The sequence below is a fragment of the Aquila chrysaetos genome, chromosome 6 (assembly GCF_900496995.4).
Source record: "Aquila chrysaetos chrysaetos chromosome 6, bAquChr1.4, whole genome shotgun sequence".
Lineage (NCBI taxonomy): Eukaryota > Metazoa > Chordata > Aves > Accipitriformes > Accipitridae > Aquila > Aquila chrysaetos.
Window position 1 is genome coordinate 21,316,139 of NC_044009.1, and position 25,241 is coordinate 21,341,379.

The 25,241-nt window shown below is 39.6% G+C and overlaps 1 protein-coding gene across 2 annotated transcripts in view; it reads right to left on the reverse strand.

Annotated features, from left to right (window-relative positions):
* Positions 1-25,241, reverse strand: part of HECW2 (HECT, C2 and WW domain containing E3 ubiquitin protein ligase 2) — a 170,329-nt gene that overhangs the window by 65,698 nt on the left and 79,390 nt on the right. Inside the window, exons 1-3 of one of the 2 annotated variants that reach the window (XM_030018087.2) lie at positions 21,592-21,974; positions 14,959-15,066; positions 2,401-2,495 (exon numbers count right to left, since the gene is read on the reverse strand). In XM_030018087.2, coding sequence (XP_029873947.1) covers positions 2,401-2,495; positions 14,959-15,066; positions 21,592-21,631 — 243 coding nt within the window. In that variant the 5' untranslated portion in view covers positions 21,632-21,974. Of the gene's footprint in view, positions 1-2,400; positions 2,496-14,958; positions 15,067-21,591; positions 21,975-25,241 lie in introns of those variants that run through there. The other variant, XM_030018086.2, reaches the window with a different exon arrangement.

Consider the following 25,241-nt stretch of genomic DNA (forward strand, 5'->3'; position numbering starts at 1 on the left):
CCTGGAAGCAGCAAGGGGCGCATCCCCCTGGGATGGTGACACTGCCCAGGCAAGGCCGGAGGAACGCTATGTATGCCAGTTTACGCTTTGGGGCTTATTCTAACATGCACTGTTTTCTTGTTAAAAACGTTATTCATCAACAAAAAGGCCTTCCTCATTCTATACCTGTTTTTCTGCTACACCACTGACTCTGTTGTTTACCCTGCTAATCGCTACTTCATTTTATAGAAAATGGGATTTGCCCACAATTCAGCTATAATAAAATGAATTGTAACAGTGTTCCCTAGCACTTCCATGGTTTCGCTATATAGCCTTTTCCTGTTCCATTATGACCTGAACAGCAATTTCAATTTTTCTGTGCCAAGTACAAAATTTCATCCCAGCATACATGCTTAGCCTTCGTAGTGCAAAAATCTAATCTCATCTGGTGTAACGCAGTGTTTCTGAATGCTAGATCAGGCTTTGTATTTCCACTAGTTCAAATGAACACAACAGAATGTTAGTTGCTTATCTAAAAATGATGGACTGAAATGCCTGGTGTGATATGCCATCAGTATGTGGAAAACCAGAAACATGTCTCCCACCAAACCACGTAAAGCAAAAACACAGAATGATCCAAGTAAGCAAGTAATTTATTGCAGCTTAAAAAACGGGAGCAGGCATGCCATGACTCTTACCATTTCCACGAACAAGCATTTCTGTAACAACAGACATGACCAGTGCCAAGACAACGAAGTATTCTCTACTGCACAGTGCTTAAGCTCAACACCAAAACCATGAAAATGGTGTGAGGTATTAACATTTAACAATAGGTTTAGTTACACATACCTAACCCAATATGGTATTTTTAGGAAGTCTCATCTGAGCTGTCATATGACATTCTCATCAAGGAAACTAACAACTCACTACTACTGAAGTCTGTACTGTTAGAGCAAACAAAAATGTTTATATAAAATTACACCTTCTAGCAGGTGTGTAACCCAGGACCCTGCATTACCTTTCAAAGGAAAGAAATTTAAATAGTGACAGCTGGTTAATCCCTCAAGATTGACCAATGACTGAAAGACAGGTCTTCAGGTAGCTACCAAGTAAATAAATGCATATTCAAAGACAGAAGTTCAGATGTCCTTTTGCACAATGAACCTCAAAAATATTGGTGGATAGTATGACAAGGCCAAGAAAACACACAAGTTCACATGGTTTCTCCACCAATAAAATCATTCCTATTCTCAGTAACGATACAGTGCAGCACATAGCCCATTTTAAGGGTTATTTTAAGAAACATTTTTTCCTTTGTTCAAAATCAGGCTACCTTACTGTCTTGAATTTATAAATTGATATTAAAAACCGTGGCTGTCAAGCTTATCAACTGTAACGCATTTTCTTCTGTAAAATATCAAGAGTCCATATGCCTGCTGCGAAACAATATTATTCAATTAAATGATGCTATCGCTTAGGCCTGTAATTCTAAGAGAAAGAAAAAACATTTGGTATAATGAGATATAAAGTCTAGTACAGCACATACAGTATCATATAGCCATAGAATGCATTTGTATATAATACACAATGCTGAAAAAGTGCAGGATCAGAATAAAAGCTATTCAGTCTGAGTAACTTATGTATCTTCAACATTGCAGTTGTCAGGACACCATCCTGACAGATGTGATCTTAAATATTTGGCAGCTAATATCAGTGAATCAAATGCACTGAGAAACTTCATGTCAACTGAAGAGCTAGCCCATTAGACAAATTACTTTGATCAAAAGCACCTGGATACAAGTTTGGAAGGCTCTTCTTCCACTACTTATTTAAACAACTAAAAAAAACTCTAAAACTTTTAGTATTTCAAAAGAACAACTCTCATAATGAAAGCATAGTAAGGTAACAATAATCCTCAATAGTCATAGAATTACTAAATTTCAATGGTATATGAACACTCAAAAAAATCAGTAATTTTTGCAAGAGCAGAGTTTTGTGCAGTTTCATTTTTATACTAACAATTGTTATCTCAGCAATAATTTCATTTTTAATATGAACAAATAAGAAGAAATGGAGACTTTTGATAAGGATTCAGTTTCAGTTATATAACCAGTGTGAAAAATTTCTATTATGGTGTTAAATTACAGCAAATTGTAAGCCTCAAAATTGAAAGCAAGCAAAATCAAATTCTTAGCATAAAAAATTTAAGTTAAGCTCAGTGAATTTTTACTGTTATATTATCAAGAACAACACAAAGCCATGAAAAGCATTTCCCAATTTTGGTGATTTTTGTCAGACAATACAAATTTTTGCAAAAAATTGCACTCAATGGTAAAACTAGGATACTTACATTGATAGGTTCGTCTGACAGTTAATATTATGACCTTATATAAATACATTGAACAAATAGGCTGAGCTTACCATCACAGCAGGGTTTTTCACAGTGATACATGGAGTAGTAGCTCGGAGGGCTCCACTAACACCATGGTAGTATTTAAAACAGATCTTTATTTCGGCTGAAAACAAAACAAAAATCGCATTAAACCCTTCATAAAGGAACACATGCATATGGGGAGTCATAGTTCACTTCTGTTCACGGAGTCCAAGTTTGAGCAGTTAACTGGTATGTCTTCACTGTAAAAGCACACAGTAACTGTAACTGAAATGTATTTTTCTCTCAACCTGTAGAAAAATGGACACCTGTCTCAAAGAAAGCCTGAGTAGAGGTTTTAGCTAAAGAGCTGGTAAATGCTGCCTTTTTTTTTTTTTTTTTTTTTTTTTTTTAATTTTAACTACATTTCTACTCAGTCAGTAAAAAACAGCAGCTCATTTTTTCCCAGTTCTTGCAGTGAGATGTCCATGGTCACTACTGGGTAAGAAAGGTCTACGTATTCACAAGCCACTGTTCACACAAAGCCACTTCTGTACATTTTGTATGGATCCAGAGGGAAGGAAGTGAGATCAGCATTGATCTCTAAAGACAAGTCCATTTCAACATAATAGGGTTAATGTGAATTATTATTTTCCAGCAGATTTGTAAGTTGCAAATAAAAAAAAAATTACACATATGTTTTATTCTTAGATTATTTAATCATATGAAAACGAAGACCTCTCTCTACAGCCTTATATACATCGGTGGATTTCAAACCGCCGATGAAAATGTTTAAAAGTACTACATCTTGTATTGACTCCTGTAGATCGTGACTAATAAGATTTCCCTTTCTGTGTAACCTTTCAAAGTTTTTACTATCATTGAGTATGCCAAACAAAAAATACCCCTGATCCTGGTAAAATAAGAGAAAACACAGACACAACTTGAGGATGAGATAAAATACCATAGCACTCAAACTCTTAACGTTTGGGCATTAGCCCTACAGGTATTCTGACATTCTGGTAGGAGTGGAGATGTTAGTATGGCTGAACATGGTGGAAAGCTAATAATATGCTGTTCAGTGTACTACTGAAAGCTCTTTCTATACAAGTAGGATCCATCATTCAGTGATCTGTCTTCAGAAACACTTCAACAGGAAATTAAGCATAGAGAGCAGCTGGTTATCTCCTCTTTGTGTGTTGGGTCCTTCTGCTACTTAACAGACAAAAAAAGTAACTTACCTAATTCTGCAGCTTGTATTTCTGCTACTATTTCAATATAATCAGCTATGAAAAAGGCTTACCGAGACATTTGCTACTAGGATGATTCCTGTCAGACTTGGAAGAAGTTGCATGATGCATATCTGAATGAAGCCTGAAGCACTTTATATTGGAACATGGGAAAAGTAAAGGTTGCACCATGTTTCTGGTCCCACTGAATAAAGTTTTGTTTGCTAAACTGCATTTACTGCAAACAAAAGAGTATTATGTTTAACAAGGCCTGACCTCCACTGTTGTTCCTCTGCATTCTTCCAACCCAGCAGAACAGCTATAATTATGGCTGCCCTTGATCCTGTGGGATTTTCCCCTATCTGGAACAATATCTCTGTCTTCCTTCTCTGTTGGGATAACTCTTCTGTGTGAGGTGGATGAGGGTTTACCTCTGGGTACAAAAATGGCCACAAGCAGGCAGAAATTACAGCAGCCAGTTCAGGCAGACCAGAGGATGTGGATGAAAGTCTTGGCAGTTCAATTCCTTTGACTTGGTTTAACAGTGTGTCGGTAGTCCTAAAGTACAAAAGTACAATGTTTTGTATAAGGTTTTGAGACACATACGGCATGATTCCTTGAGGGCTGAGGTATTTCATCACTGCAAGATAAAATACCCACTTATCCCTACTCAGGAGGATCAGAAATCCATCCCGCAAGCCTGCTCAGCCAGAAAGGATTATTTATTTATTTATTTATTTTTAAATTTGCTGCAGTTATAGGTCAACACTTATTTACTACCTTCCTCCCAGAACAAAGAAGAGGCACCTCAGAACTACCCTTCAAAGGGAAATGTCTGGCTGACAGCGCCTCCAGGGACTTACGAGGTGGAGGAGCTGCTGATCCCACTTCCTCCTCCTCACAGCTGAGTTCACACACACAGTCAAAACACGCTCTATTTACCATAAGCTTTACAGCAAAATTCAAAATGCAGACAGGATTTCTAATCACCTACAAAGGCTTATCAGACCCAAAAGTTAAGGGTCAGGACCTGCAGGTTTTTCCTAAACTAAGCAATTCTATTGACCTACCAACAATGCTTATATCCAAATGGACGCACAAGAATTTCTAGCTCACATAAAACTGGAGTTTCAGCACTTGCGAAAGTTGGCAGGATATATACCAAGTGCAGGACTCTCCACACTGTAAAATGCACATATTAAGTAACCGGGACTCAAGTCCTGAGCATCTCTTAATCACACTATGAACGTACTATGACTACATGAGAGCATGGTAAGACAACTAACTATTCCACCAAGACTCTACTTTCCAGCTACACTGCTCAGCTTTACTGCAACCCAAACTTTATTTTTCAAAGAGTTTCTGGAGCTGCTGTTTATTCAGTCTGTTGTCACTGACTACCTTCTCTCAATTCATCACTTCTGAAAAGAACCTAGCAATGCAAAGGTTATCAGCTGCTGCTTCTATCCACTGACAGTCCATAACGTGATGGTGGACAGAAGTTTGTTATATATTCTCACTACACTGACATGTACATTCCCCTAAAGGCTGAAATGCAATGCTATGAGCTTTGCCTCCTCAGATTTCTTTCTCTCAACGACTTCTACAAGCATACAGTACTTTTAAATACCTGTATGTAGCTGGTGATAGAAGAAAACAACGTCTGATTCAAGAAATAGACCTGATGATCCTTTTCATATAAAATAAAAATTAAAAGAAAATCTTCAGGACTAATTGTTAGAAATAATTAGAAAAAGCAGAGCACTTAAAAACATGACATGGGGACTTTTTCTCCCAGTTCGCAACAGAAGCAGCATTGATTTATTTTGGGCTTTATACAGCACTACACGCAGGAACAGCAGACCTGCTCTTAGCATTGTCTCGACAGGATTAACACAAGAGAAGCTGTGCTTAAAACTCAGCACAAAATTGAAAAATGGCCTACCCATCACATGCATGCAGATGTTGCCAAAGTGAATAGCAGTTTGCAAGACTGGATCTTGTACATAGCAAGAAAACAATCCCTTCACAGGACCAGAGACAGCCAAGTAATTTTTTTCGTGGCTAATAATGCTAGAAACTGCAGTTAATACTTAAGAGTAGAAGAAATCTTGGAGGAACCCTCTCAGTTCAAAACAGCTGATGATCTAGTTTTTTGACATTTCTTGTACTGTATTATCAAAAAAATGTTGATTAGAATAGTTTTTTCTTGATGACTGATGGATTCTTGAGCTCCAGGTAAATTGAAAATAGGTATCATCTGTGGCTGTTCCTGATAGAACACATCTCAGCCTACTACCTATAACTAAGGCCCCATAAATACACAGACCTCTCCAAAAACAGTAAGTTCGATTATCTGCAAACAGGACTTCAATATTTAGAGAGTTGAGTTCAATAACCTATTAATACACAGGCTTCCTCTGAACTGTTCCATACTATAAACTGCACAATAGCACGTGTTACCTACAGAGTTTTCCCAGTTTCTTTAATTTCTCCTGTCACCTTGGTTTCACGTGTTTCCTTTAGGGGAAAACTTGCACTTCTCTTCTTTCTTTCCTACTACTTCTTCCCTCAACAAGTTAATTAGCTAGCTTTGTATGTGATCTGTAATGAAAAATTTAATAGCAGTAAATCCAGCACGGGAAAGACACCTGTACCTGACCACAGGATTATTTGCTGTCTCATTAAAGAAAAATATGACATTTCAGAACAAAAAGTACTTTCATTCATGGGGGAAAAAAATGACTGTACCTAGCTCTGTGTTCTTGATACCACACACACCCCATTGTCATTGACATTCCTCTAGACATCACACAGGCTGCAAGAAATTCCTTCTTCATTTAAGAATAAGACACAAATGAAATTGGGGTATCTAAGATTCTTTAAAAGTTATCACACAGGCATATAAAAAGAGATATATATGTTAATTAATCTCAACACTCCATAAAACCACAATCCCCCTTCTTTAAAAGCCAATAGCTGTTATCATTTTATAACCATAGTTTTATAGCTCAGGTCCATTACATAAAAATGTTGGAATTAACAAAGGTTTCTGGGACTCAAACATTGACATTTGAATTTCAAAAGAACTCCTGCATGAAATTATAGCATTGTACTTCCCTCTATGGACCATACACTCTTGCCTCTTTAATAATAAAGAGATCAGCTTACACCAAATAATAACTTGCTTTTAAAACACCACTAATTCCCCAAAGTCCCCCACTTGAACTACCTTTTTACTGCCTTTAGTACTTTAACTTTGCCCATCAAAAAATTGCTTTAGGATAGAAAGATACTCACAATACATAAACACTTGAAAATAATTCTAGAAGAACGCAATCTTTCCAGGAGACTGATAATTCAGGAAAAGAAATGTGTTCGCCGTAAGAACACATTGCTCCAGGTATACCCTAGTCAAATGAAATGCCTATATTAGAGGTGGAATCATTCCACGCTCCATTGAGAAGGGATGGGCAGAGACACCTCCAAAAGACAAGTCAAATCCTAGCTGGGTTATGACAGCCTGTGGAGGTAAACAGTGCTCCTGGTTAACTGTATGGAAACTGCACAGCAGCTAATACTTCCTGGACACCACAGCTAGATGCCGGTAGTTACTTGGGCTGAACCCATGGCTCTCTGCAGATATAAGTATACGCCCTCCAACATTCAATGAGGAAAAAGGTGACATCACAAACTCATTTGAAAAATATGAGAGCATGTTCTGCAAAACTTACTTAAGAAAACTTTGTCACTAGAACAAATTAGGTCACTCGCATTCAGGCTTTACAAAGCTATAAAGGGAGATGCAATCCAGGGAAAAGGCACTGGGTTAAACCCTAATTTTTCCCAGCTGAACCCAAATACCTCATAGACAAGTGCAGGAATTTAGAAGTGTTCTGCACATCCTGCCAGTTGAATTTATTTTCCTTAGCATGAGAGTTCAGTGAACACAACCATCTTGTTTGGACATTTAGCATTCTATTCTCTGCATGACTTTAACTATGTACCTTTTCAATTACTTCCTACTGGGAACAGCACAGCATAGCAAATACAGCAGCAGGACACAAGGGCCAAAGCTGGCTTCCTCCAGGTACTTGCAGTCTCTCTCAGCAGGTATATCACAGAATTTATTTTACAGAAGGAATGATAACTCCCCCCCCCCCCAAACCTATAAAGTAACTTAAGCAGACTTACAGAAAGCTTTTTAGATAAACTAGGATCAGTAACAGAAAATGTTTATGTCCCAGTGGTCTCTCTTCATCTAACCTGCTTCAAAGGAACTACTTGGACAAGTGGTTGTTCAGATAACAGTGCCTACCTATCCCTACCCGTCCTGCTCACTTTGCTGTCACTCTGAAACATTCTTATTTACAGTCACGAGCATTGCCTATTATATTCCAGTTTGGCAAAGCATTTAATTATAATCTAACCTTTAAAACAAAATGCTGGGGGTATTATGTGCTTAAGGAAGTCAACAAGGCTTGCCACAAATGTAAAAAATAGAAGGTCTGATCCTGTTTCAGTTATCTGTGATACTCAAAAATAGCTGTTAAGAGACAACAGATATAAATAGAATAATAGAAGTATTTCTAACTCAGTGAATGTGTTTATAAATAGGATAGGGACAATAACCATGAGTCCCCAGACAAACCACTGAAAGGGTGCTGGTTGCAGGGCACTACAATTCCAGTACAATTCCATGTGAGAAAACCATGACCTTTATAGAATTTCATTTCAACGGTCAAAAAACATAAAGACTGTATACAAGTAATGAATTATGTTGACAGAACATTCATTAACATTGACCATTTTGGTCAAAACCATGAAAAAATACTAAAATGTGCTCATATCTCTAGTAACATTAACTCTTTGCTACAGGAGCCCTTAAAAGCTAAACCACATCAAGTTCAATTTATTAAACTGAGTTTTTTTTCCTTCAGTATCTATTAGCTTTTTTAACAAAAAGGGAGCTGGGAGTCTGCTCTGCTAGCTACAGAGTATGGCAGTTTCAGTCTCGATACACTATTTTTGCAAAAGTTGTAATTTCATAGAAATAGGGACTGAATACAGAGAACTCCACACAAAACCTCATTTGTAACATGATAGCAGTGTAATGCAAACACATATATTACCACGTTTTCTGAATATATCTCATTGTCTACTCGTGCCTCAAACGTGAGATTTTAAGCACAAAACAGACAGCATCTGTGCAGTCACTGCATCTGAGTATCGCAGTGTGGCGTCAGAAGTAATTTAACCACAAACATCCCAAAGGCGATTTGAAAATGATTGCTGTGACAAGACTGGCAGTCTCTGGATGAATCCTAACAACTGCACTACGGATTACTGCTCAAAACATAAAGCCACGGCATCAGTAAAGAAAATATATGCAAATCAATATATTTCTGTTCTACTCACAGTAATGACTATGACTTCAAATGTTATAAATAACAACAAAGACATTACGCTACGGGTAAAGTAGGTGAAGGTGTTTCTTGTGGATACTGTAATTAATACTCATGGGACCAAAGCTGTAACTTATAAATACAAGTCCAATACAGTCTCAAAGGATGCTCTCAGCGCATGCCTGTACTAATAAACCAGGCAGGATCGTTGCAGGGACTCAGGTGCGAGCACATGACCATCCATACCACTGAACGGTGAGCATGCATCCTCGACACAGGGGGAAGGGTTGGCTGCATGGGTGCAAGTCACGCTGTGCCACTTGCTCCCAGCAGCAGAAAACAGCCCTGGCCTGTTTTACCCACTAGAACAAGTACAGCTTTTAGCTTCTGGGGACTTTGCATATGGAAATGCATAAGCACCAGTTAACCTGTTGCGTGACAGTGACTGTACTATACTGAATCTCCTCCCATGGCACCTCCGACATGACCTGTCCTTCCCCATATTGCAGAAAACTGACTTAGAAGCCACAGTTAGAACCGACCGGCAGCTTTTATCAACTAGTCTTCATAAAACTCAAGCTTCCTTTCACACGCTTTTTCTATCACCAGCCTTTCTATGGATCATTTTACTCCATCTTTCTGCTAGCTCTGTTCTCCATAAGGAATACCATCACCTCTGTTCCACCACGATGCCCCAAAGGGAGACCCTGCCATCCCAAGCTCACAGACTGCTACACCCAGAGAAACACTCCGCCATCTAAAAATCACTCCTGGGGCAATTGCAGCCTCTCTTGCACCAGAGACTAAAAGTCCCAACGTACTTAAGGTCCTGACGTACTTAAGGACCTGAACAGCCTGATGCCATCCTAATACCAGATAACCATATGAAATGTGAAAGCACTAAGCTGTGTTGCACCTTCACACTATTGCCACCACCTGTTCAGAATAATACTCCTTGCACTTCTTCTTTCCTTTCACAGGAGAAGGATGAAAACCATTTGTTGAGCTGCAGCCACATTTAGCAACCCTTCTGTAGTTTACACAGCAAACAACTTGAAGGAGCCATCTAGTGAGTCATTGTTTTCCTTCCCCCACATTTTAGCAAGCCTCAAAGCAGGATGTTTTAAAGCCACCTCTACTACGTAAGGAAACAGCATCTTGGGCATACTGATGCTCAAATTCACCTTCTTGAATCTGTAAAATGACTGAGTTCCCTTTCATGCTTACATGGCACTTTTGCTGCTTCCTCAGGGGAAAGAGAGGAACACCTGCCTCCGCACTGGTTGGTTCTGCAGTTCAGAGCCACTCACTCTGTCTCGAGATGACAGCTTAAGGACACCAGCTGTTTGTGATGGTGAGCTGGACTTGGTACTTTGCAAGTAATACTCTTCCCCCCTTCCCCTTCCTCAGCCACTCCCCTCAGAGGCTGCTTGTATTTCTGGAATACATTAAGTTCATTTCTCATTATTTCACTGTTGATTCCTTTGATTCTCCCTTCTCAGTATAGAGTCTACAGAATTTTTTGTGTTGATTTTTGTCTAAAGCAAGTGAGAGGTTTTTTTGATCATTCTTGTTTTGCTAATTTTGCATGCTTTGAGGGGAATTAATGTCTGGTTTTAGTATGAAGATGATGAGATTCTCCCTGCCCTTTCTGCAGGTTGCTTGATCTGAATAGAGCAGATGGCAAACTATGCCTTTACATGTTACTTGTTTGGGAAATAGGAGATACTGAATCCATAGGGAAGGATTTTAAGAGGAATAAATGGAATGACTGGAAAATTGATTTACAGGACTGAGGATACACAGTCATACAAAATTCAGAAAAATGCTTATGCAAAGCCCACCTTGAAACATAAGCATAAATTCCACAGACCTCAGAGAAACTATTAATACGTTTACAATTATGCTTATGGAAAAACAGCTTCCCAAATTAAGGCATAAGATGCTTTTCTTAAAAGACAGAAATCTAAGGATTGCAGAAGGAATCTGAGGCCCAATCCAGCTGACTTCCACTGATTAACATTAATACAATTAAAATGGAAATACTCCTGCATGAGATTTGTTTGCATATGGCTTGTTAGTGATGCTATCATGCTCTGCACTTCACCCTACAGAGATGTTACATTACTGGTGAAAAGATATGTAAAGTCCCTAAGCTCTGACACTGCTACAGAAAAAACACAACTAAAGTCTTTGGGGTAATGTGCATGCTGACTGATCTCAACTCATCATTCAACATTAGTAACTTCTGTACCTTGTCTTGCCAAAATGAGAGACAACTTCAGGCCAGTTTTGACTGTAAATCTGAAAGGATTACTGTAGTTATTTAGTGTAATTCTGTTAACAAACATCATCAGTCCTCATTGCCAGAGCTGGTTCAAGGCTTCTCAGGCTTGCAGCACACATCCCCCTCCTCTCCTTGTGTATAGATAGAGCAGGGAGCCTGCCAATCATATAGATATAGCAGGATGTAGGCAGTGGCAATTAAGCACTGTCTGTGCTCCAAACATGAAACAGCTCCAAGCCAGAAAACCCTGCAGTGACATAAGCCCAGCTCTAACTCAGTTATATACCTAGTTTATCATCAGTCTACTGGAGCCCCTCTACACATCAGAGCATGAGCAATAGCTAGAGGACTGGGTCAACAGTAATGTTGTCAAGTGCAAGAGGGAGACTTGCAAGTCTCTGCACCAAGGGTGAAGCCACCCTGTGCATCACTACGGCCTCTGAACAGACTGGCAAAGCTGCAGCCCTGCTGAAAACAAACTGGGCTCAAGTTGAATATGGGCCAGCGCACGCTCTCATCGCAAATACAACAAACCACCTCACAAGCTATGTTAGAAGATGCGTGGCCAGCAGATAGACGGAAGTTACTGTCCCCCTCTACTTGGTACTGGTGAGGAATACTGTGCCTAATTTTGGGTCCCTAGGTTCAAGACCACGGAGAAAATGGAGAGGGGACAGCAGAGGGCTACAAAGATGGTTGGGAAGGGGAGGCTGAAGGAGCTGGCCTTGTTTAGTCTGGTGAAGAGGAGGTTAAGGCAAGACAAATATTATAAACTCAACTCTTTCTAGTTCCATCAGAAGATTTTCAAAGGGGCAATGGCCCCAAAGTTAAGCTTTGGCCATTCAGGTTTGATGCCAGAGAAATATTTTTAGCTGGAACAATACTGCAGCACTGGAAAAGGTTACCTACAGCATATATGAAATCTCTGTCCTTGAACTTTTTCAATAGTGTGCTTTACAAACCACAGCTGACCAGATTTGGTCCTAGTGTTGGTCCCAGTTAAAGTGGAAGGTTGGATGCAACCAGTATTCCTATGCTGTAATTAGTCTCCAGCTGAGTTTAGATTGATTCATTTACACATTTTGTCCATGCTGGTCCCCCAGACATTGTTGCTTCTTATTGGAGCTGCTGCTTCAAAAATTCAGGGACATTGCTGCTGAATCGGGGATTGTTCTCCACTTGCTCCTTTCTTTCCTAGAGAAGCATGGTCAAGTTGCTAATGGTCTGCTGCATGTCATTACTGTGAGGAGTAAATATGATAAACCCCTAACACCATGACCTGTATCTGATATATTCTGCCTCTTAGCAAAGATATTTCTAAACACAAGAAATCTACAACTGTAGAGTTCTTCCCAAAATTTGGAAAATAATAGCAGATAAAAGCATCAGAGATACACTTCAATAATCAGGCACACATTTACTGGGGATGTTAGCCTCTCCATTTGCCTCTCCCTCTTTCTCCCTTGCTATGACAGTGGCATCACATGCAGTGCTACACCGAGAGTACAAATTATATCAGCACCACAGCAGAAGAAAGAGGCTAACAGGGGAGCTAAGTTCATCTCTGTGGCTGGCACAGGCTGGGCAGTAACAACGTCTAGAGAGCAGGATGAGAACCCTGACAGCACAGCTCTTCCCACACCCAGCCTGGTGCTGCACCGCAGAGGCAGTAACTGGTTGTACCTGAACTGCACAGCCACCTGCTGCATTTGCCTGAGCTGTGACTTGGTGATCTGAAGAATAAAAAAGAAAGAAAGAAGGAGAAAGGAAAAAAAAAAAAAAAAAAAAAAAGAGCAGCTGCCTGTAGTTGCATCAGAGTTGTTTTGCCACCTATAAGCTGTAAGAAGAAGCTTGCGGAGCAAACATGGTCACGTATCTGTGGAGCCTTCTAGTTTAAAAAGTGGAATCAGAAAAAAGTGCAATTTTTGGCCTCTCACTAGCAACACAAGTGTCACTGGTGACATATTTATCTGCCATACTATGTGCTATACCAACATATGCTCATAAACATTCCTTTTTACAGTTCTCAGCTGTTGCCTAATTGCTTGTCTCTTGTTCATTGTATGGCAGCAAAACTGTTCATTAGTAAAGCTAACCACAACGAAAGAACATACATCCTGCAATATATCAGTTGGTTGCAAAGTGCAGTTAGTTGCAAAGTGCAAAGTCAGCTGCAGCTGATTTTAAGTCACAACTACTAGTCCTTGAAGCATTAGCCTAGGTTACTCACGTGAACTAAAAATGTTGTTCAAGAGCCTCTGCTCCATACATTATGGGGCAACAAATAACCAGCTTAAAGATAGTGACAAACATCCTTGAAGTCAAACTGTCCATACTGGCAACAATACTAATAGAGCAGATGTACAAGACAATGAACTCTTCTAACATACATTTTAATCTGCTTTAATATACCACTGTCTTTGGGACCAGGAAAGTTAATTATCTTGATCTTTATTATTTTCTTGATCTTCATCTTCAGTTCAATCATTTTTTCCTGTCATGAACTCCCGAAAATTAATTTAATTTTATCCTATTAAAGCTTCTTTTGTTTGTTAAAGAAATGTGCTGTGTAACACACTGGGTAACTTGGCAAGATTCAATGATGAGTTCTAGAAATAAGAAGTTTTAATAATTATTTATAGTACAGGGTATACAACACCTCTTGAAATACATGTATTGCTGTTACATCAGTTAATTAGAATAAAAATTTCTGCCAAGACCTACAGTTAGCAGCATTGCAGTGTACAGTGAAGTAACAGAGTGGGAGTATTTTTTTTTTTTTTTTTTTTAAATTTATGAAGGAAGATTCATTGCTGTGAGGCTAAACAGGTGGTACAGCAGCTCACAGCTCTTTTGGGACTGATTGCCACTTTGATGCTTAGCATATCAGAGTTTCCAGCAAGCTCACACACAACCTCCTAGGATTAAAACATCAATTTCTTTAGGTGATCATATACTTCAGATGGTAAGATAGCTCCTTTTCATCAAAAAGCAAAAAACAAAGGACATAATAATAATTAAAAAAAAAAAAAAGGCACAGAGCAGAGTGGCTTAGCTTCCTATAAATCCTGGTCACCTAAGGGAGTGGCATAGCTCTCTGATTTGAAGCTTGACTACCAGTACTCCTTACGGAGTTCAACTGAAGACTTTTTCTTCCAGTCACATAGAGACTCTCAACATTTCAAAATTGCCTAGTGGATTTCCCAACACAACAAAACTTCAGCTGAGAAATCCTGATGCAACTGGACAGGGGGCTGGTACTTCCTAGAGACAAGTCTAACCTTCATACTAACAAACATTAGCAAGCACTACTAGCTTACTACCTTTTCCTTTGTGTGCATTTACCATTAATGTTTGTCCAGCTGAAATGTTAGATTTCTTGGGAAAAGACTTCATCTTTCAATGCATATATACTATATGACATTGCACAAGGCAATTTCTTCCTCCCTTAAAGTGAAGCATACTGTCTACGAACATCCCTAGAATACAAAGGTACATCTAAGTACAACGCCATTTTTATAATGTCCAGCAAATGCACTGGAAAATGCTGCCCCTTAGAGCAATACAACCAATTCCTTTGGTTTATCAGAGGGATTGATGAAATGGATATCAAATGCCATTCTGTTGACTTGCCTTGACACAAGGCATGCTTGCCTTTGGATATGCATTGGATAAACAGGTACTCACATTCCATAAAATAGGGGCCAGGTTCAATTCGCCATACAATTTGTCCTTTTTGTGTGCCAGTCACTCCCCGATTCTTGGAATCCCAGAAATTGGCTGGAGAGTTCTCATCTGAAAGAGGAAAGAAAAAAAAATATTTTGTCAAGTAGTATTTATAATAGTAGTTTTCTTGGTTTTCTGTTTCAAAAGGCCCAGATAAAAAAAATGACTTGTGTTAAAAAAAAATTTAAAAATAATCAAACTAACTGGCAAAACATAAATGGCTTCTCTTTTACACTTGATAGTTAGATCAACTTATGCAGAGTGAGCAGACATACATACAGCCAAAGTAAACATACGGTTTCCTGTAAGAGGTGACCTGCCAAGGTATAGTATTAAATTCCAAAACTTCCCTAACTCAACAGAGAGGCTATTGGGAGCGTATAGCTGATTGAAACTTCATCACAGAGTTACCACACCGTGTTATACGGTGGTCCTGCTCTGTGATGTGAAAAATCTAGCATTTATTCCCTAGCTAGGAAGTATGGAATTGCAACCAGAGGTATCAAGACTTACTTCAGTTTTTTAATATATTCCTGTTTTAGAAACCAGCGAGAATATTTTTATACGTACACCAAAAAACCTGACACTTTCAGTTTCCTCACAGGTACAGTATTATTCCGTATCAGTGAAGTCTAGTTAGAGGCTCAAAGCAAAGAACTGTCACTTAGTAAGCCAGAGATACAAATGAGAGATTCAGCAAAATACATTCAAAAGAGAACGGAGAAACAAGTAGTAAGTATGTGCAGGTCAGCTCAGCAATATCAGTATTTTCCCCTCTTGAACCAAGCTTTTTGTCCTAACAGTAACAAACACAGGTCTTGGGGTTTGTTTTTTATTTACCAGCCTGTATTCAGTCACCCAGAACGCGGTATGGATGAAAGAAAACCAGAGTGAGAAGCTGTTCGGAAGGGCACAAAGGTTAGTTACGATGACCCAGAGGAAGCTGACATAAATCCAACTTAACTCTTTTGTACAGGAAGTTCTTTGGAAGTATGCATCATAACATTTTACAAGTGCATTTAGGCAGCAATTTCTTAATTAGACAATTATACCTGTGACCTCAAATACAACATCCTAATTCTTTCCAGTGGTACTTGATACTCCGTAGTCTTAAATTTATTTTTTTTTAAATATCCTGTTTGTTAAATATCCACATTTGAGTGCATTCTGCAATCTTAAAAAGACTTCACTAAGAACTTAAGTCTACTGTGGCTTTGTTCATGAAACTCCTATCCATTCAAGCATGTTTTCTTTGTACTTTGGTAGGAACTCCCACATAAATAAGATTGCAGAATTGTCACCTACATTTTCGAAATCCATATGCTATTTATGAAAGAATAATAAACAATGCAGCTTTGTTACTTTTATCTTAAAAATAGAAACTTACACTAAAACTTCTCTTTCTCCTTTTCATTCTGACTGCTCACCTCAGTGTACGCACAATAAGTACGGAATCACGATTAGTGCTGTCTATACATTCACATCCCACCAAAGTAACATGCAAAGCATTACCAGACACATGCTGGACTTCTGTGACTGCTCAGGAGAAAGTTACAAACCCTGTCCACAACCTGGAAGAGCTCTGGAGAGTCAAGAGGTGGCCACGGCAAGCTACTGATGTTTTTATGCCTTCAGGCATGGGCGACACAGAGAAATTTTAGAAAGCTGTCATCTGAACACCTCAACATCATGACAAGTCCACAATAGTTTCATAATTATCTCAATGATAACAAGAAGGGACAGGAGGGTTCTCCTAACACCTGTGATCCTCAAGCATATAATACCCTCAGGCTTAACTTTTCATGTGGAATCAACATGATAGCACCTAAACTGCATACACCATAAAGTTGGGCACACAGGCAGTAAAAACTTAAAACATGCATACTTATTCTTCATTACAGCGCAAAACTTTCAGAGTAAACTAAGCTGTATCTCACCCATGTGTTTCTTTTTTGTTTCAAAGCTATATAAAGAGGAACTCTGAAAGTACACCCTGTAAATCATCTCATGGGCCTCAAAAAAACCCCAGAAATCTCTGTGTGCGGTTTGCAATGACACTCTAACCAAAACAATACACTGTTGACTTATTCATTTACTTTTTTACTTTTTAATGTGCCTTCCTAACCCAAGGCCCCACTACTATCTTCCACAGACAGATCTCTGGGAAGCCATGAGATGTAGCTTAACTTCTAGCAACTCTACACTAATGCCTATTTTGGTCCACCATACAAACTTGGTTATCCAAACCATCGCTTCCAAAAGCAAGCAGATTCTTTAAATATTCCACAGTTATCTGAAACACAGATAGTTTTAAATTATTCAGTGTTCTCATTACATCTAGGTAAATAAAGATGTATTGTATGACAAAACCCCACCTCCTCTAACGTGTTCTAGTTCTTCTGAATTTCTGTATTTAATCAACTGGGGAAGAGTCTGTTCATCATTCTAAGCAGAACAACAGATATTTGGTATATTATAACCATAAACATGAAAATTTTTATTCTTATCTTGTTCAGCAAATCAAGGAACTCTGAAGCAACACCTTTAACAGGGAGATTTCCAAGATTAAGGCACAAGCAATTGTTCCTTGTTTTTTAAAATCAGTAACTAAGTAAAGTCAATGGTAATTTTTACAGGGACACTGATGAGCTTCAGAAAAGGTCCTACATGAACTGAGTCTCGAATTCTGAGTTGACAGTTACAAGAAAGCAGAACATTTTCTTACACCTTATTTAATAAAATCCAACATTTAAGAAAGCGCCTGGATTTTCAGTCTTTTCATAAAGGAATAGTGTCCTCTGCAGCAATGAAGACTAAATCATTGATACTCTGCCCACAGGCACGCTGCCATTGCAACAGAATGTGGGGGAGACAGAGGGATGAAAAATGCTGACAGACCACTGCCTGTCAGCAATCAACTCAAATTACAGAATTTATTTTGGACAGCTTTGATTTTCTTCCGAAACAGATTTTTTTTTTTCTCTACTTTTATGATGTTATTCACATAAGGGAAAAAAATAACATTACTAATGCATATAGAAAAATAACTTTAAACCTCAGCTCATGGATTTTAAAAAAAGAAACTGAACAGGGGAAAAAAAAAATCAAATAGCATGAAAACATTAAAGTACACTATATTGCCAAAATTTACTTATCAACAGTGCAATAAAAAAGTTAAACAGTGATAGTCCAGCAATATTCAGCTGTGAAAAAAAAAAAAAAAGTGTTTGAGAGCACAAAAAGCAGTACCAGAATTACCACTACCTCATCTCTCCTCCTCCCCAAAACATATATATGTATGTATGTGTGTATATATGCACACACACCATATATATATATATTCCATAGGGAACTTAAATTCTAATAAGTTCTAGTCCCCTTTTAGCACGTAATTGTTGCTGTTTGTGAAACTGGCAGCTGTTCCAGAATCTGGGCCAAAGAGTAGATATAAATATCCCTTCCCAGAGCATAAAATATGCAACAAAATACTGTCTTACTGCATTGGTACCTTGTCCAGCAAGTCTACACTTCTGAAAGAAATAAAACAATGCAAGATGCACAGTATCTTTCTATCTTAATTCTTAGACACAAAATATTACGGAAAGTAACTTACTTCTCAGAGCTGCAACCCCTTCACAAATCAGGGTCTATAAGACATGTTCTACAATGAAAAGTGGGTAGTCATATATGTATCACTGTGTAGAACTTCAACACTGACTAGTGCTCCTTGAAATCACTGTAAAGCAAATGTGTTCTGAGTAATAATGTTTTCTTTATTTAACTGCTAAGCAATCAGCCAAACCTGGTATTAAGAACTGAACTCATTTTTTCTACTTTCAGGCTTCACCATCATTACAACATCCTTTAAGGCAAGTTAGATACCAACGGCATCTGTAATACCCACAGCTTGTGCTCTCCATGTCAGCATTGTAGTTCTCCTCCTGTGTCCACAGCTCTGCCCTGACGTGACAGTGAATGGGATGCAGCTCCCTCTGGCATGTGTCAGTTCGGTACAGCTATCTTATGTGAAAAGCAATATGGAAGTACCGGATAAATGGATCAACAGTGCAATGAAAGAAGGTACCGTTTTTACAGAATTAGTTTTCACAATAAAATTGTGCCCATAAAAGAGTAAGAGCCATAAGAAGCTCCAGTACGCCCATGCCTTTTCTGTACTGGGAGCCCAGAACTGGACAGAGCACTGAGATGTCTCTCACCAGTGCTAAGTATAGGGGAAGGACCATTTCCCTCACCCTGCTGGCTAAGGTTCTTCCTAATGCAGCCCAGGATGCCAGTGGGTGGCCTGGGCACACCGTTTGCTCTTCTTCAACTTGCTGTCCACCAGGACCTCCAGGTCTTTTTCTGCAAAGCCAATTTCCAGATGCTCGGCCGCCAGCCTGTCCCAGTGTCAGGGGTTATTCCTCCCCAGGGGCAGGACTTGGCATTTCCCTTTGAACTTCGTGACATTCCTGTTTACCCATTTCTCCATCCCGTCTGAATGGCAGCACAATAGCTGGTTTATCAACTGCTACTTGCAGTTTTGCATGAGGATGTTACAGGAGTGCTGAAAGCCCTGCTAAGCCAGTATCTGACATCAGGAGTCAGGAGGCTTCTGTGGCGTTCATGTTTTGTTCTTTGTGTCTTACCGCTTTCACTATTTCCGTCTTAGGAAAAAGGATAAACTACCTGAAATCCATCACCTTACAGAGTCATCTTGCATAGCTTATATCAATAAATAAATAAGACACAGACTTTTATAAGACAGTTAAAAACCAAGAACTGCTACCAATTAATATCTGACACAAACCTTATAGTCCCAGTGCACAGACTGGTCATATGCAAACCAATGCTCATCTTCCGGTCCCAGTTTCTGTGGTCAGTAGTGCTAGGTTATGTGATAAAAGGCTTGTCTCCATGAATACAAAGGAATTTTATTCTTCAAATACCAAAACATTATAGGAGTCAGTCACAAACTCCTAGTGTGGAAACATCACGGATTGCTTCCTATGTAGGAAAAAATTTAAAAGTTCCCTATAGCAATCTAAGAGCTTCAAGCTTTTGCATACTGATCTCTCTTCTGTAACACATTTACAAAGATGCTTATAGGCAGAGCTCAGAGAGAAGGTGATGCTTAACAGATTCCGAATGTCACTGAATGGTTTTAATTATACACGATTTTACAATTTTCACCTTTCACTACCACATATGGGTATTCTAATTCATAGCTCTTGGAAAAATCCATGCAGCTTAGCTCAGAAAAGATCAATCACATAGGTAATACCATTGTATCCCTGCATAATTCTGTTACCCTCATTTGGGATTTACATCCCAATCTCCATTTTTTCATCCCTTTCTGGAAGATGTTTTATGCAAAATCTTTTGAAGTGTTTGTATTCTTTACTCTTAATTTAAAATTTTAAATTGAGTTCAAGTTGTCAAAATGCTGACTTCCTTAGCATTTATAGTTAATTTTAATAAATTCTTGGGCACTGAAGATGATGCGTGAGATGTATCCAATTATTAAGAGGGGTGTTTGTACTCAGGCCAGGGAAGCTTATAAAGCATCAATCTAAATGTTATTTCTCTTGTCAGGTGTTCTCTTACAGTAGGTATCAGAGGAGCTGGAAAGCTGGCAGATAGCAAGGCTACATAGTTTTGTTTCAAGCTGAGATTTGTGGATCTGCCATCAGTTTCTCTCATAAGCATACTAGTGAGAATGGTCATCCTCTATTTTATTCTGTCATTTCCCTCAGTCTTTACAAGTAACAGGTTTGTAGTTAATCTGCATCGGAGGTTATTTCTGAACTTAATTTTGAGCCAACCATCAGGAGAGCTCTAGGATGGCATTCCAATGTAAAACAGAAATCCGATTTACATGAATTTTAGTGCACGACTTCCAAAACCTCAGTCCTCGTGCCAGTAAGTGCGCTCCGCTTTTTGGTGCGAGCACAGACTTCCAAGCAGTAAAACTGACTGTCACCAAAATGTAAGAACATTCCAAAGAGCATTTACTGTGGATTTGGAGCAACTGACTGGGAAAGTTTGTAATGCTAAATTTCGTGCAATATTTTCACTTTGGTAACCTCCAATAATTTTAATTCTAAAAGTACTAAAAAAAAAAAAAAAGTCCAGGGGTAATCATTAAAGAAGTAGCACAATGTTTAACGAACTAATGAACTAAATCAATTTCTTCCTTATATCTAACATATGTTTAAAAGCAACTGAAAACTGCATCAGGACACATTTAAAGGAGAAGACAAATTTTATCACCCGAGGCCTCACTCCTTTTCTGGAAAGCCAGTAAGTAAATTAACAATTTCAAGGCAGAGCTTCCATTGCAAGCAATTATTATAATAAATTACATTATGTCAACCCATTTAAAACACACTACATATCAGTTAGTACCATACAAACAAATATTAACCCACTATGTACAGCTTATGTTCTGTGATTTTCAGAATTCCCCATCTCAGTCTGTGAACAGTTCACAGGCTTTCTGGTGGAATCAAAACATTTCTCACAGAAGACAGCACTAGTGTATGCAGTACATTGCTGAAATTGAAGATCAACACTTAGTTGCACTTTCTAGCTTACCTGGCCATTCCAAAGGATGCCTGTGGATCCTAAACTGCATTCCTCCATCTGAGCCCAATTAACAAACTGAAGAATAAGAAAACGTAATGCTTTACAGGACGGATCCTGGAAATAGCATCCCTGCTCCCAATCACAAACGGTATTTTCTGCAAAAGTTGCCTTCTGGACCCAGCCTGTGCAGCTCAAGTTTGGAGGCTTTAGCTCTGTATTAGCACTGTTGCATAATCTCAGCTCCACGAGGCATGCCTGTCCTCTCCCTTCCTCTTGTCATTTGAAGGAAAGGGGTTTAGAAGGATGTTCTCAAACTCCCCAGCAGTTTCTAGCAGTTACACACAATCGTCTGTCTCTCCTCCTTGAATCAAGGGTTTATCTAGGTTCAAACTGCCTGTGTTAAAACATGTAAAGTATGACGTCCTTCAAGCTCAGCCACTTGCGGCCCCTCCCCTCCGAAGGGTACAGGATGCCGAAGCCCCATCCTCCCTCCACTTCCTTCCTCGCCTTGTCCATGGGAGGATTCCTAAGCACAGCCACAGCCCCACAGCACGGGGCGGGCTGATGGAAACAGGAGGATCCTTAAATCCTAGGAATGACGGCAAGGCAGCCGCAGCCACAGCCACGAGCGCAGCAGGAGCTCCCTGGAAGTGGTGGCTTTTGTTTACTCAGTGTTTCGTTCTCCCGCATGACTTCCCCACAATTCCAGTTATTTTAGAGAAGACGAGACTGCCCCGTAACATTTGGCTGGGATGAAGCTGCCTTTAAGCCAGGATAACCCTGTACTGGGCACTCCTGAGCAGGAGGATAAGCAGGGGGCAGAGAGCTGCTGTTACTACCTCTCCTCCTCCAGGTTGGTAAATGCCACCTCAGCGCAGGGGCTCGGACAAGGCTCCGTTTTGCCAGATGCTCTGACTGCTCACAAGCCTCCTCACGGATGCTGGCAGCTGACCTACAACTCCTTCAATTTACAGCAAGGACCCAAACTGTGCCAAAGCGGCCCCAGTACTGCAAGAACAAAAAGGGTACTTAAAGGTATCTTTGCAATCTGGTCCATGGTCTGCAGATCGAGTCCTTTGCAGCACACATTTCATTAAATTGTATGCTTGTGGAGCACTAGGTTCAAGATCTCAAAGCAAATCTTGGTTTTCCTAGTAATAATCAGTCAACAAAAAAAAAAACGGGAAAAAAATAACTCTTATAGGAATATTTATTCATACTCAGCTTGAAGACTTTCCAAAAAATGCTTCCAGTCAAAGAAATTAAGACAGACTCTGCTAACGAAGAACTGAAAGCTACTGTATTACTTTATGTTTGCATAAGCACCTCTAGGAATTGTATTTTCAAAGGACAGGAGGGGAAAGAACACCAGAATTGGACTACTGTAAGAGAAATTTAAAACACTGCTGTGTACTAAATGGCTGGCTGGAAACTGTTCTCTCCTTGTTGCCAACAGAGCAATCCCCCAAAAAGCTGAGAAGAACAAAATTCTTGGACAGTCTTAAAAGCTGCCTAAGCAGCTACTAGAGCCTACTACATGCTATCAGGGATCTCTGTACTCTTCAAAACACTTTGGAAAACTTGGATGGTAATGAAAATATAAGACACAAATCTTCAGCTGAAGAAAGCAAAGGCAGAAAAATAAGGGGCGGAGAAAGGTAAAACAGATGCTCTTACAGCCTCACACCAGAGAGAAGTGGCGGTTGGGGCTCTTCATGAAGGTGATGGTGCACTGCCAGAGGCTGCAAGGTGACACTCTGAAGTCCAACCTAGACACAAATATCGGCCTTTGGGTGACACAGTCCTTCTATATTAGCAGTGAAGGATCATCATCATCTGTATTTGGATATTTAGTATCATGACCCAGGGTCAGAAAAGCAGGGAGATGTTTGTTCCTCACTGCACAGCAGCCATTTGTTCCCTTGCACAACCAAACTTAAGGTTCAGATACCTCCACTTGCTGCCCCTGAGCTGTGGGCAAGAAGAGGAAAGACTCCACTCACATTCCCTTGGGTGCCCTCCGCGACCCCCTCTATACCACATATATTATGTTGCTGATGTTTATTGCATTCTATTACTTTACACAGCAAGAGCAAATACTAATTTTTCTACCTGTGACTGACAGGACGGTCAGGAATAAGCTTTATTTCTCTAACACTTCACTCCTACTTCAGCTGCAGAAGCAGAGCAAGGGTAGAAGCCATACCATACACCCCATCAAAATACTAAACAATGAAACCTTTTTTGTTATTGAAGCTTAAGTTAATAGAGTGGCAAGATCTTTGCTCTCATTTTCATACACAGCCCTTACTCTGACACTGGCCATGAGACGGAGTATTTCCTTCTTTTTCAAGAATTATACTACTACATTTTGTTTCCTTCTGTAAGTACACTAACACTTCAAAGTGGGGATCAGAGCATCTCCATGTGCCCTCACTCAACGTGATAATTCAAGGCACAGCAGCAGCTCAAAGGGTTGGTTAACTGGAATGCAGGACAAAGATATTGCAAAAAAAATACAAGCGATTTTTTCAGACACATGACACAGTACAATGGCAGGAATAAAGTGGAATTCCACTTCTCTGTATTCAAAGTAAAGACATCATTGACATTCAAAGCATTCAAAGACAAAAATAAATCCTTTCACCCATCTCACTGGCAAAAATTCAGAAGTCTAACAATAGGAAGGAAATGACCTCAAGCTTAACCTCTTTCCTGAAAATCTTATTAATCCTCCTCCATAAAACGACGTGCATTTCATTCCCATCTACACTTCAGGTTTCACACATGCGCCAGCCCCGCAGCACAAGCGCTCTGTGCAGCGTGGGTCACTGACCAGCTGACCAGGCTCACCTGGAAGCCAGATCCTACACAACACACATACACAACGCTTGGGTGTTTCTGCAACGCAGCACAAAAGACCATATACTACGAGAAAGGCATAACGTTAGACAAAAAAAATTAAGCTAGAGAACAACACTGAATAAACTCTGACAGATGGTACAGCATGCCCTTAGCCATAAAGTCCATTAAGGTACTTGATCATATTGCGGAAAAGTCCCTACATCTTCGCAAAATGTGAATAACTCACCTATCATTTAGTTTACTGAGGTCCAGCTGGCTGTACGTGGGGGTAAATATAGCGTGGGGGATGCTTCCACCTCCTCCTGAAGGAAGCAACACACAGCTGAGGCAAGAGCTGCACCACCTCCCATGTCAACTCACAATCGTCTCAGCTGCTGATGGTTTGGGGAAAGTGACATCTGCAGGAGATGGAGACAGCCTGTTCCTCAGGGGGAAAGCCAAAAGCAGGGCAACCAGGCAGGGAACAGTTTGGAAATTCAGATTGAGGCCACCAATGGCTACTGAAGTTGGACTACATTTATAATCTAATGTACTAGACTAACTCAGTATGCTATTGTACTATAAAGATTAGAGAATAGGAGGACAGCAAAGATGCAAGCAGTATACTGAGGAAAAGGGGAGCCTGTCTCTCTCCTGTAGCATCACTCTTGACACTTTCAGAAACCCCTTCCTTCTTTTTTTAAGCGCTTTGCTGTGTCTCACACCTTGTTAAAACTCCGATGCAAACCCATCTTCACAACCATAATTCCTTCTCAATATGCTCCTCTCCTCTGTGATATCCAGTTCCCCACCAC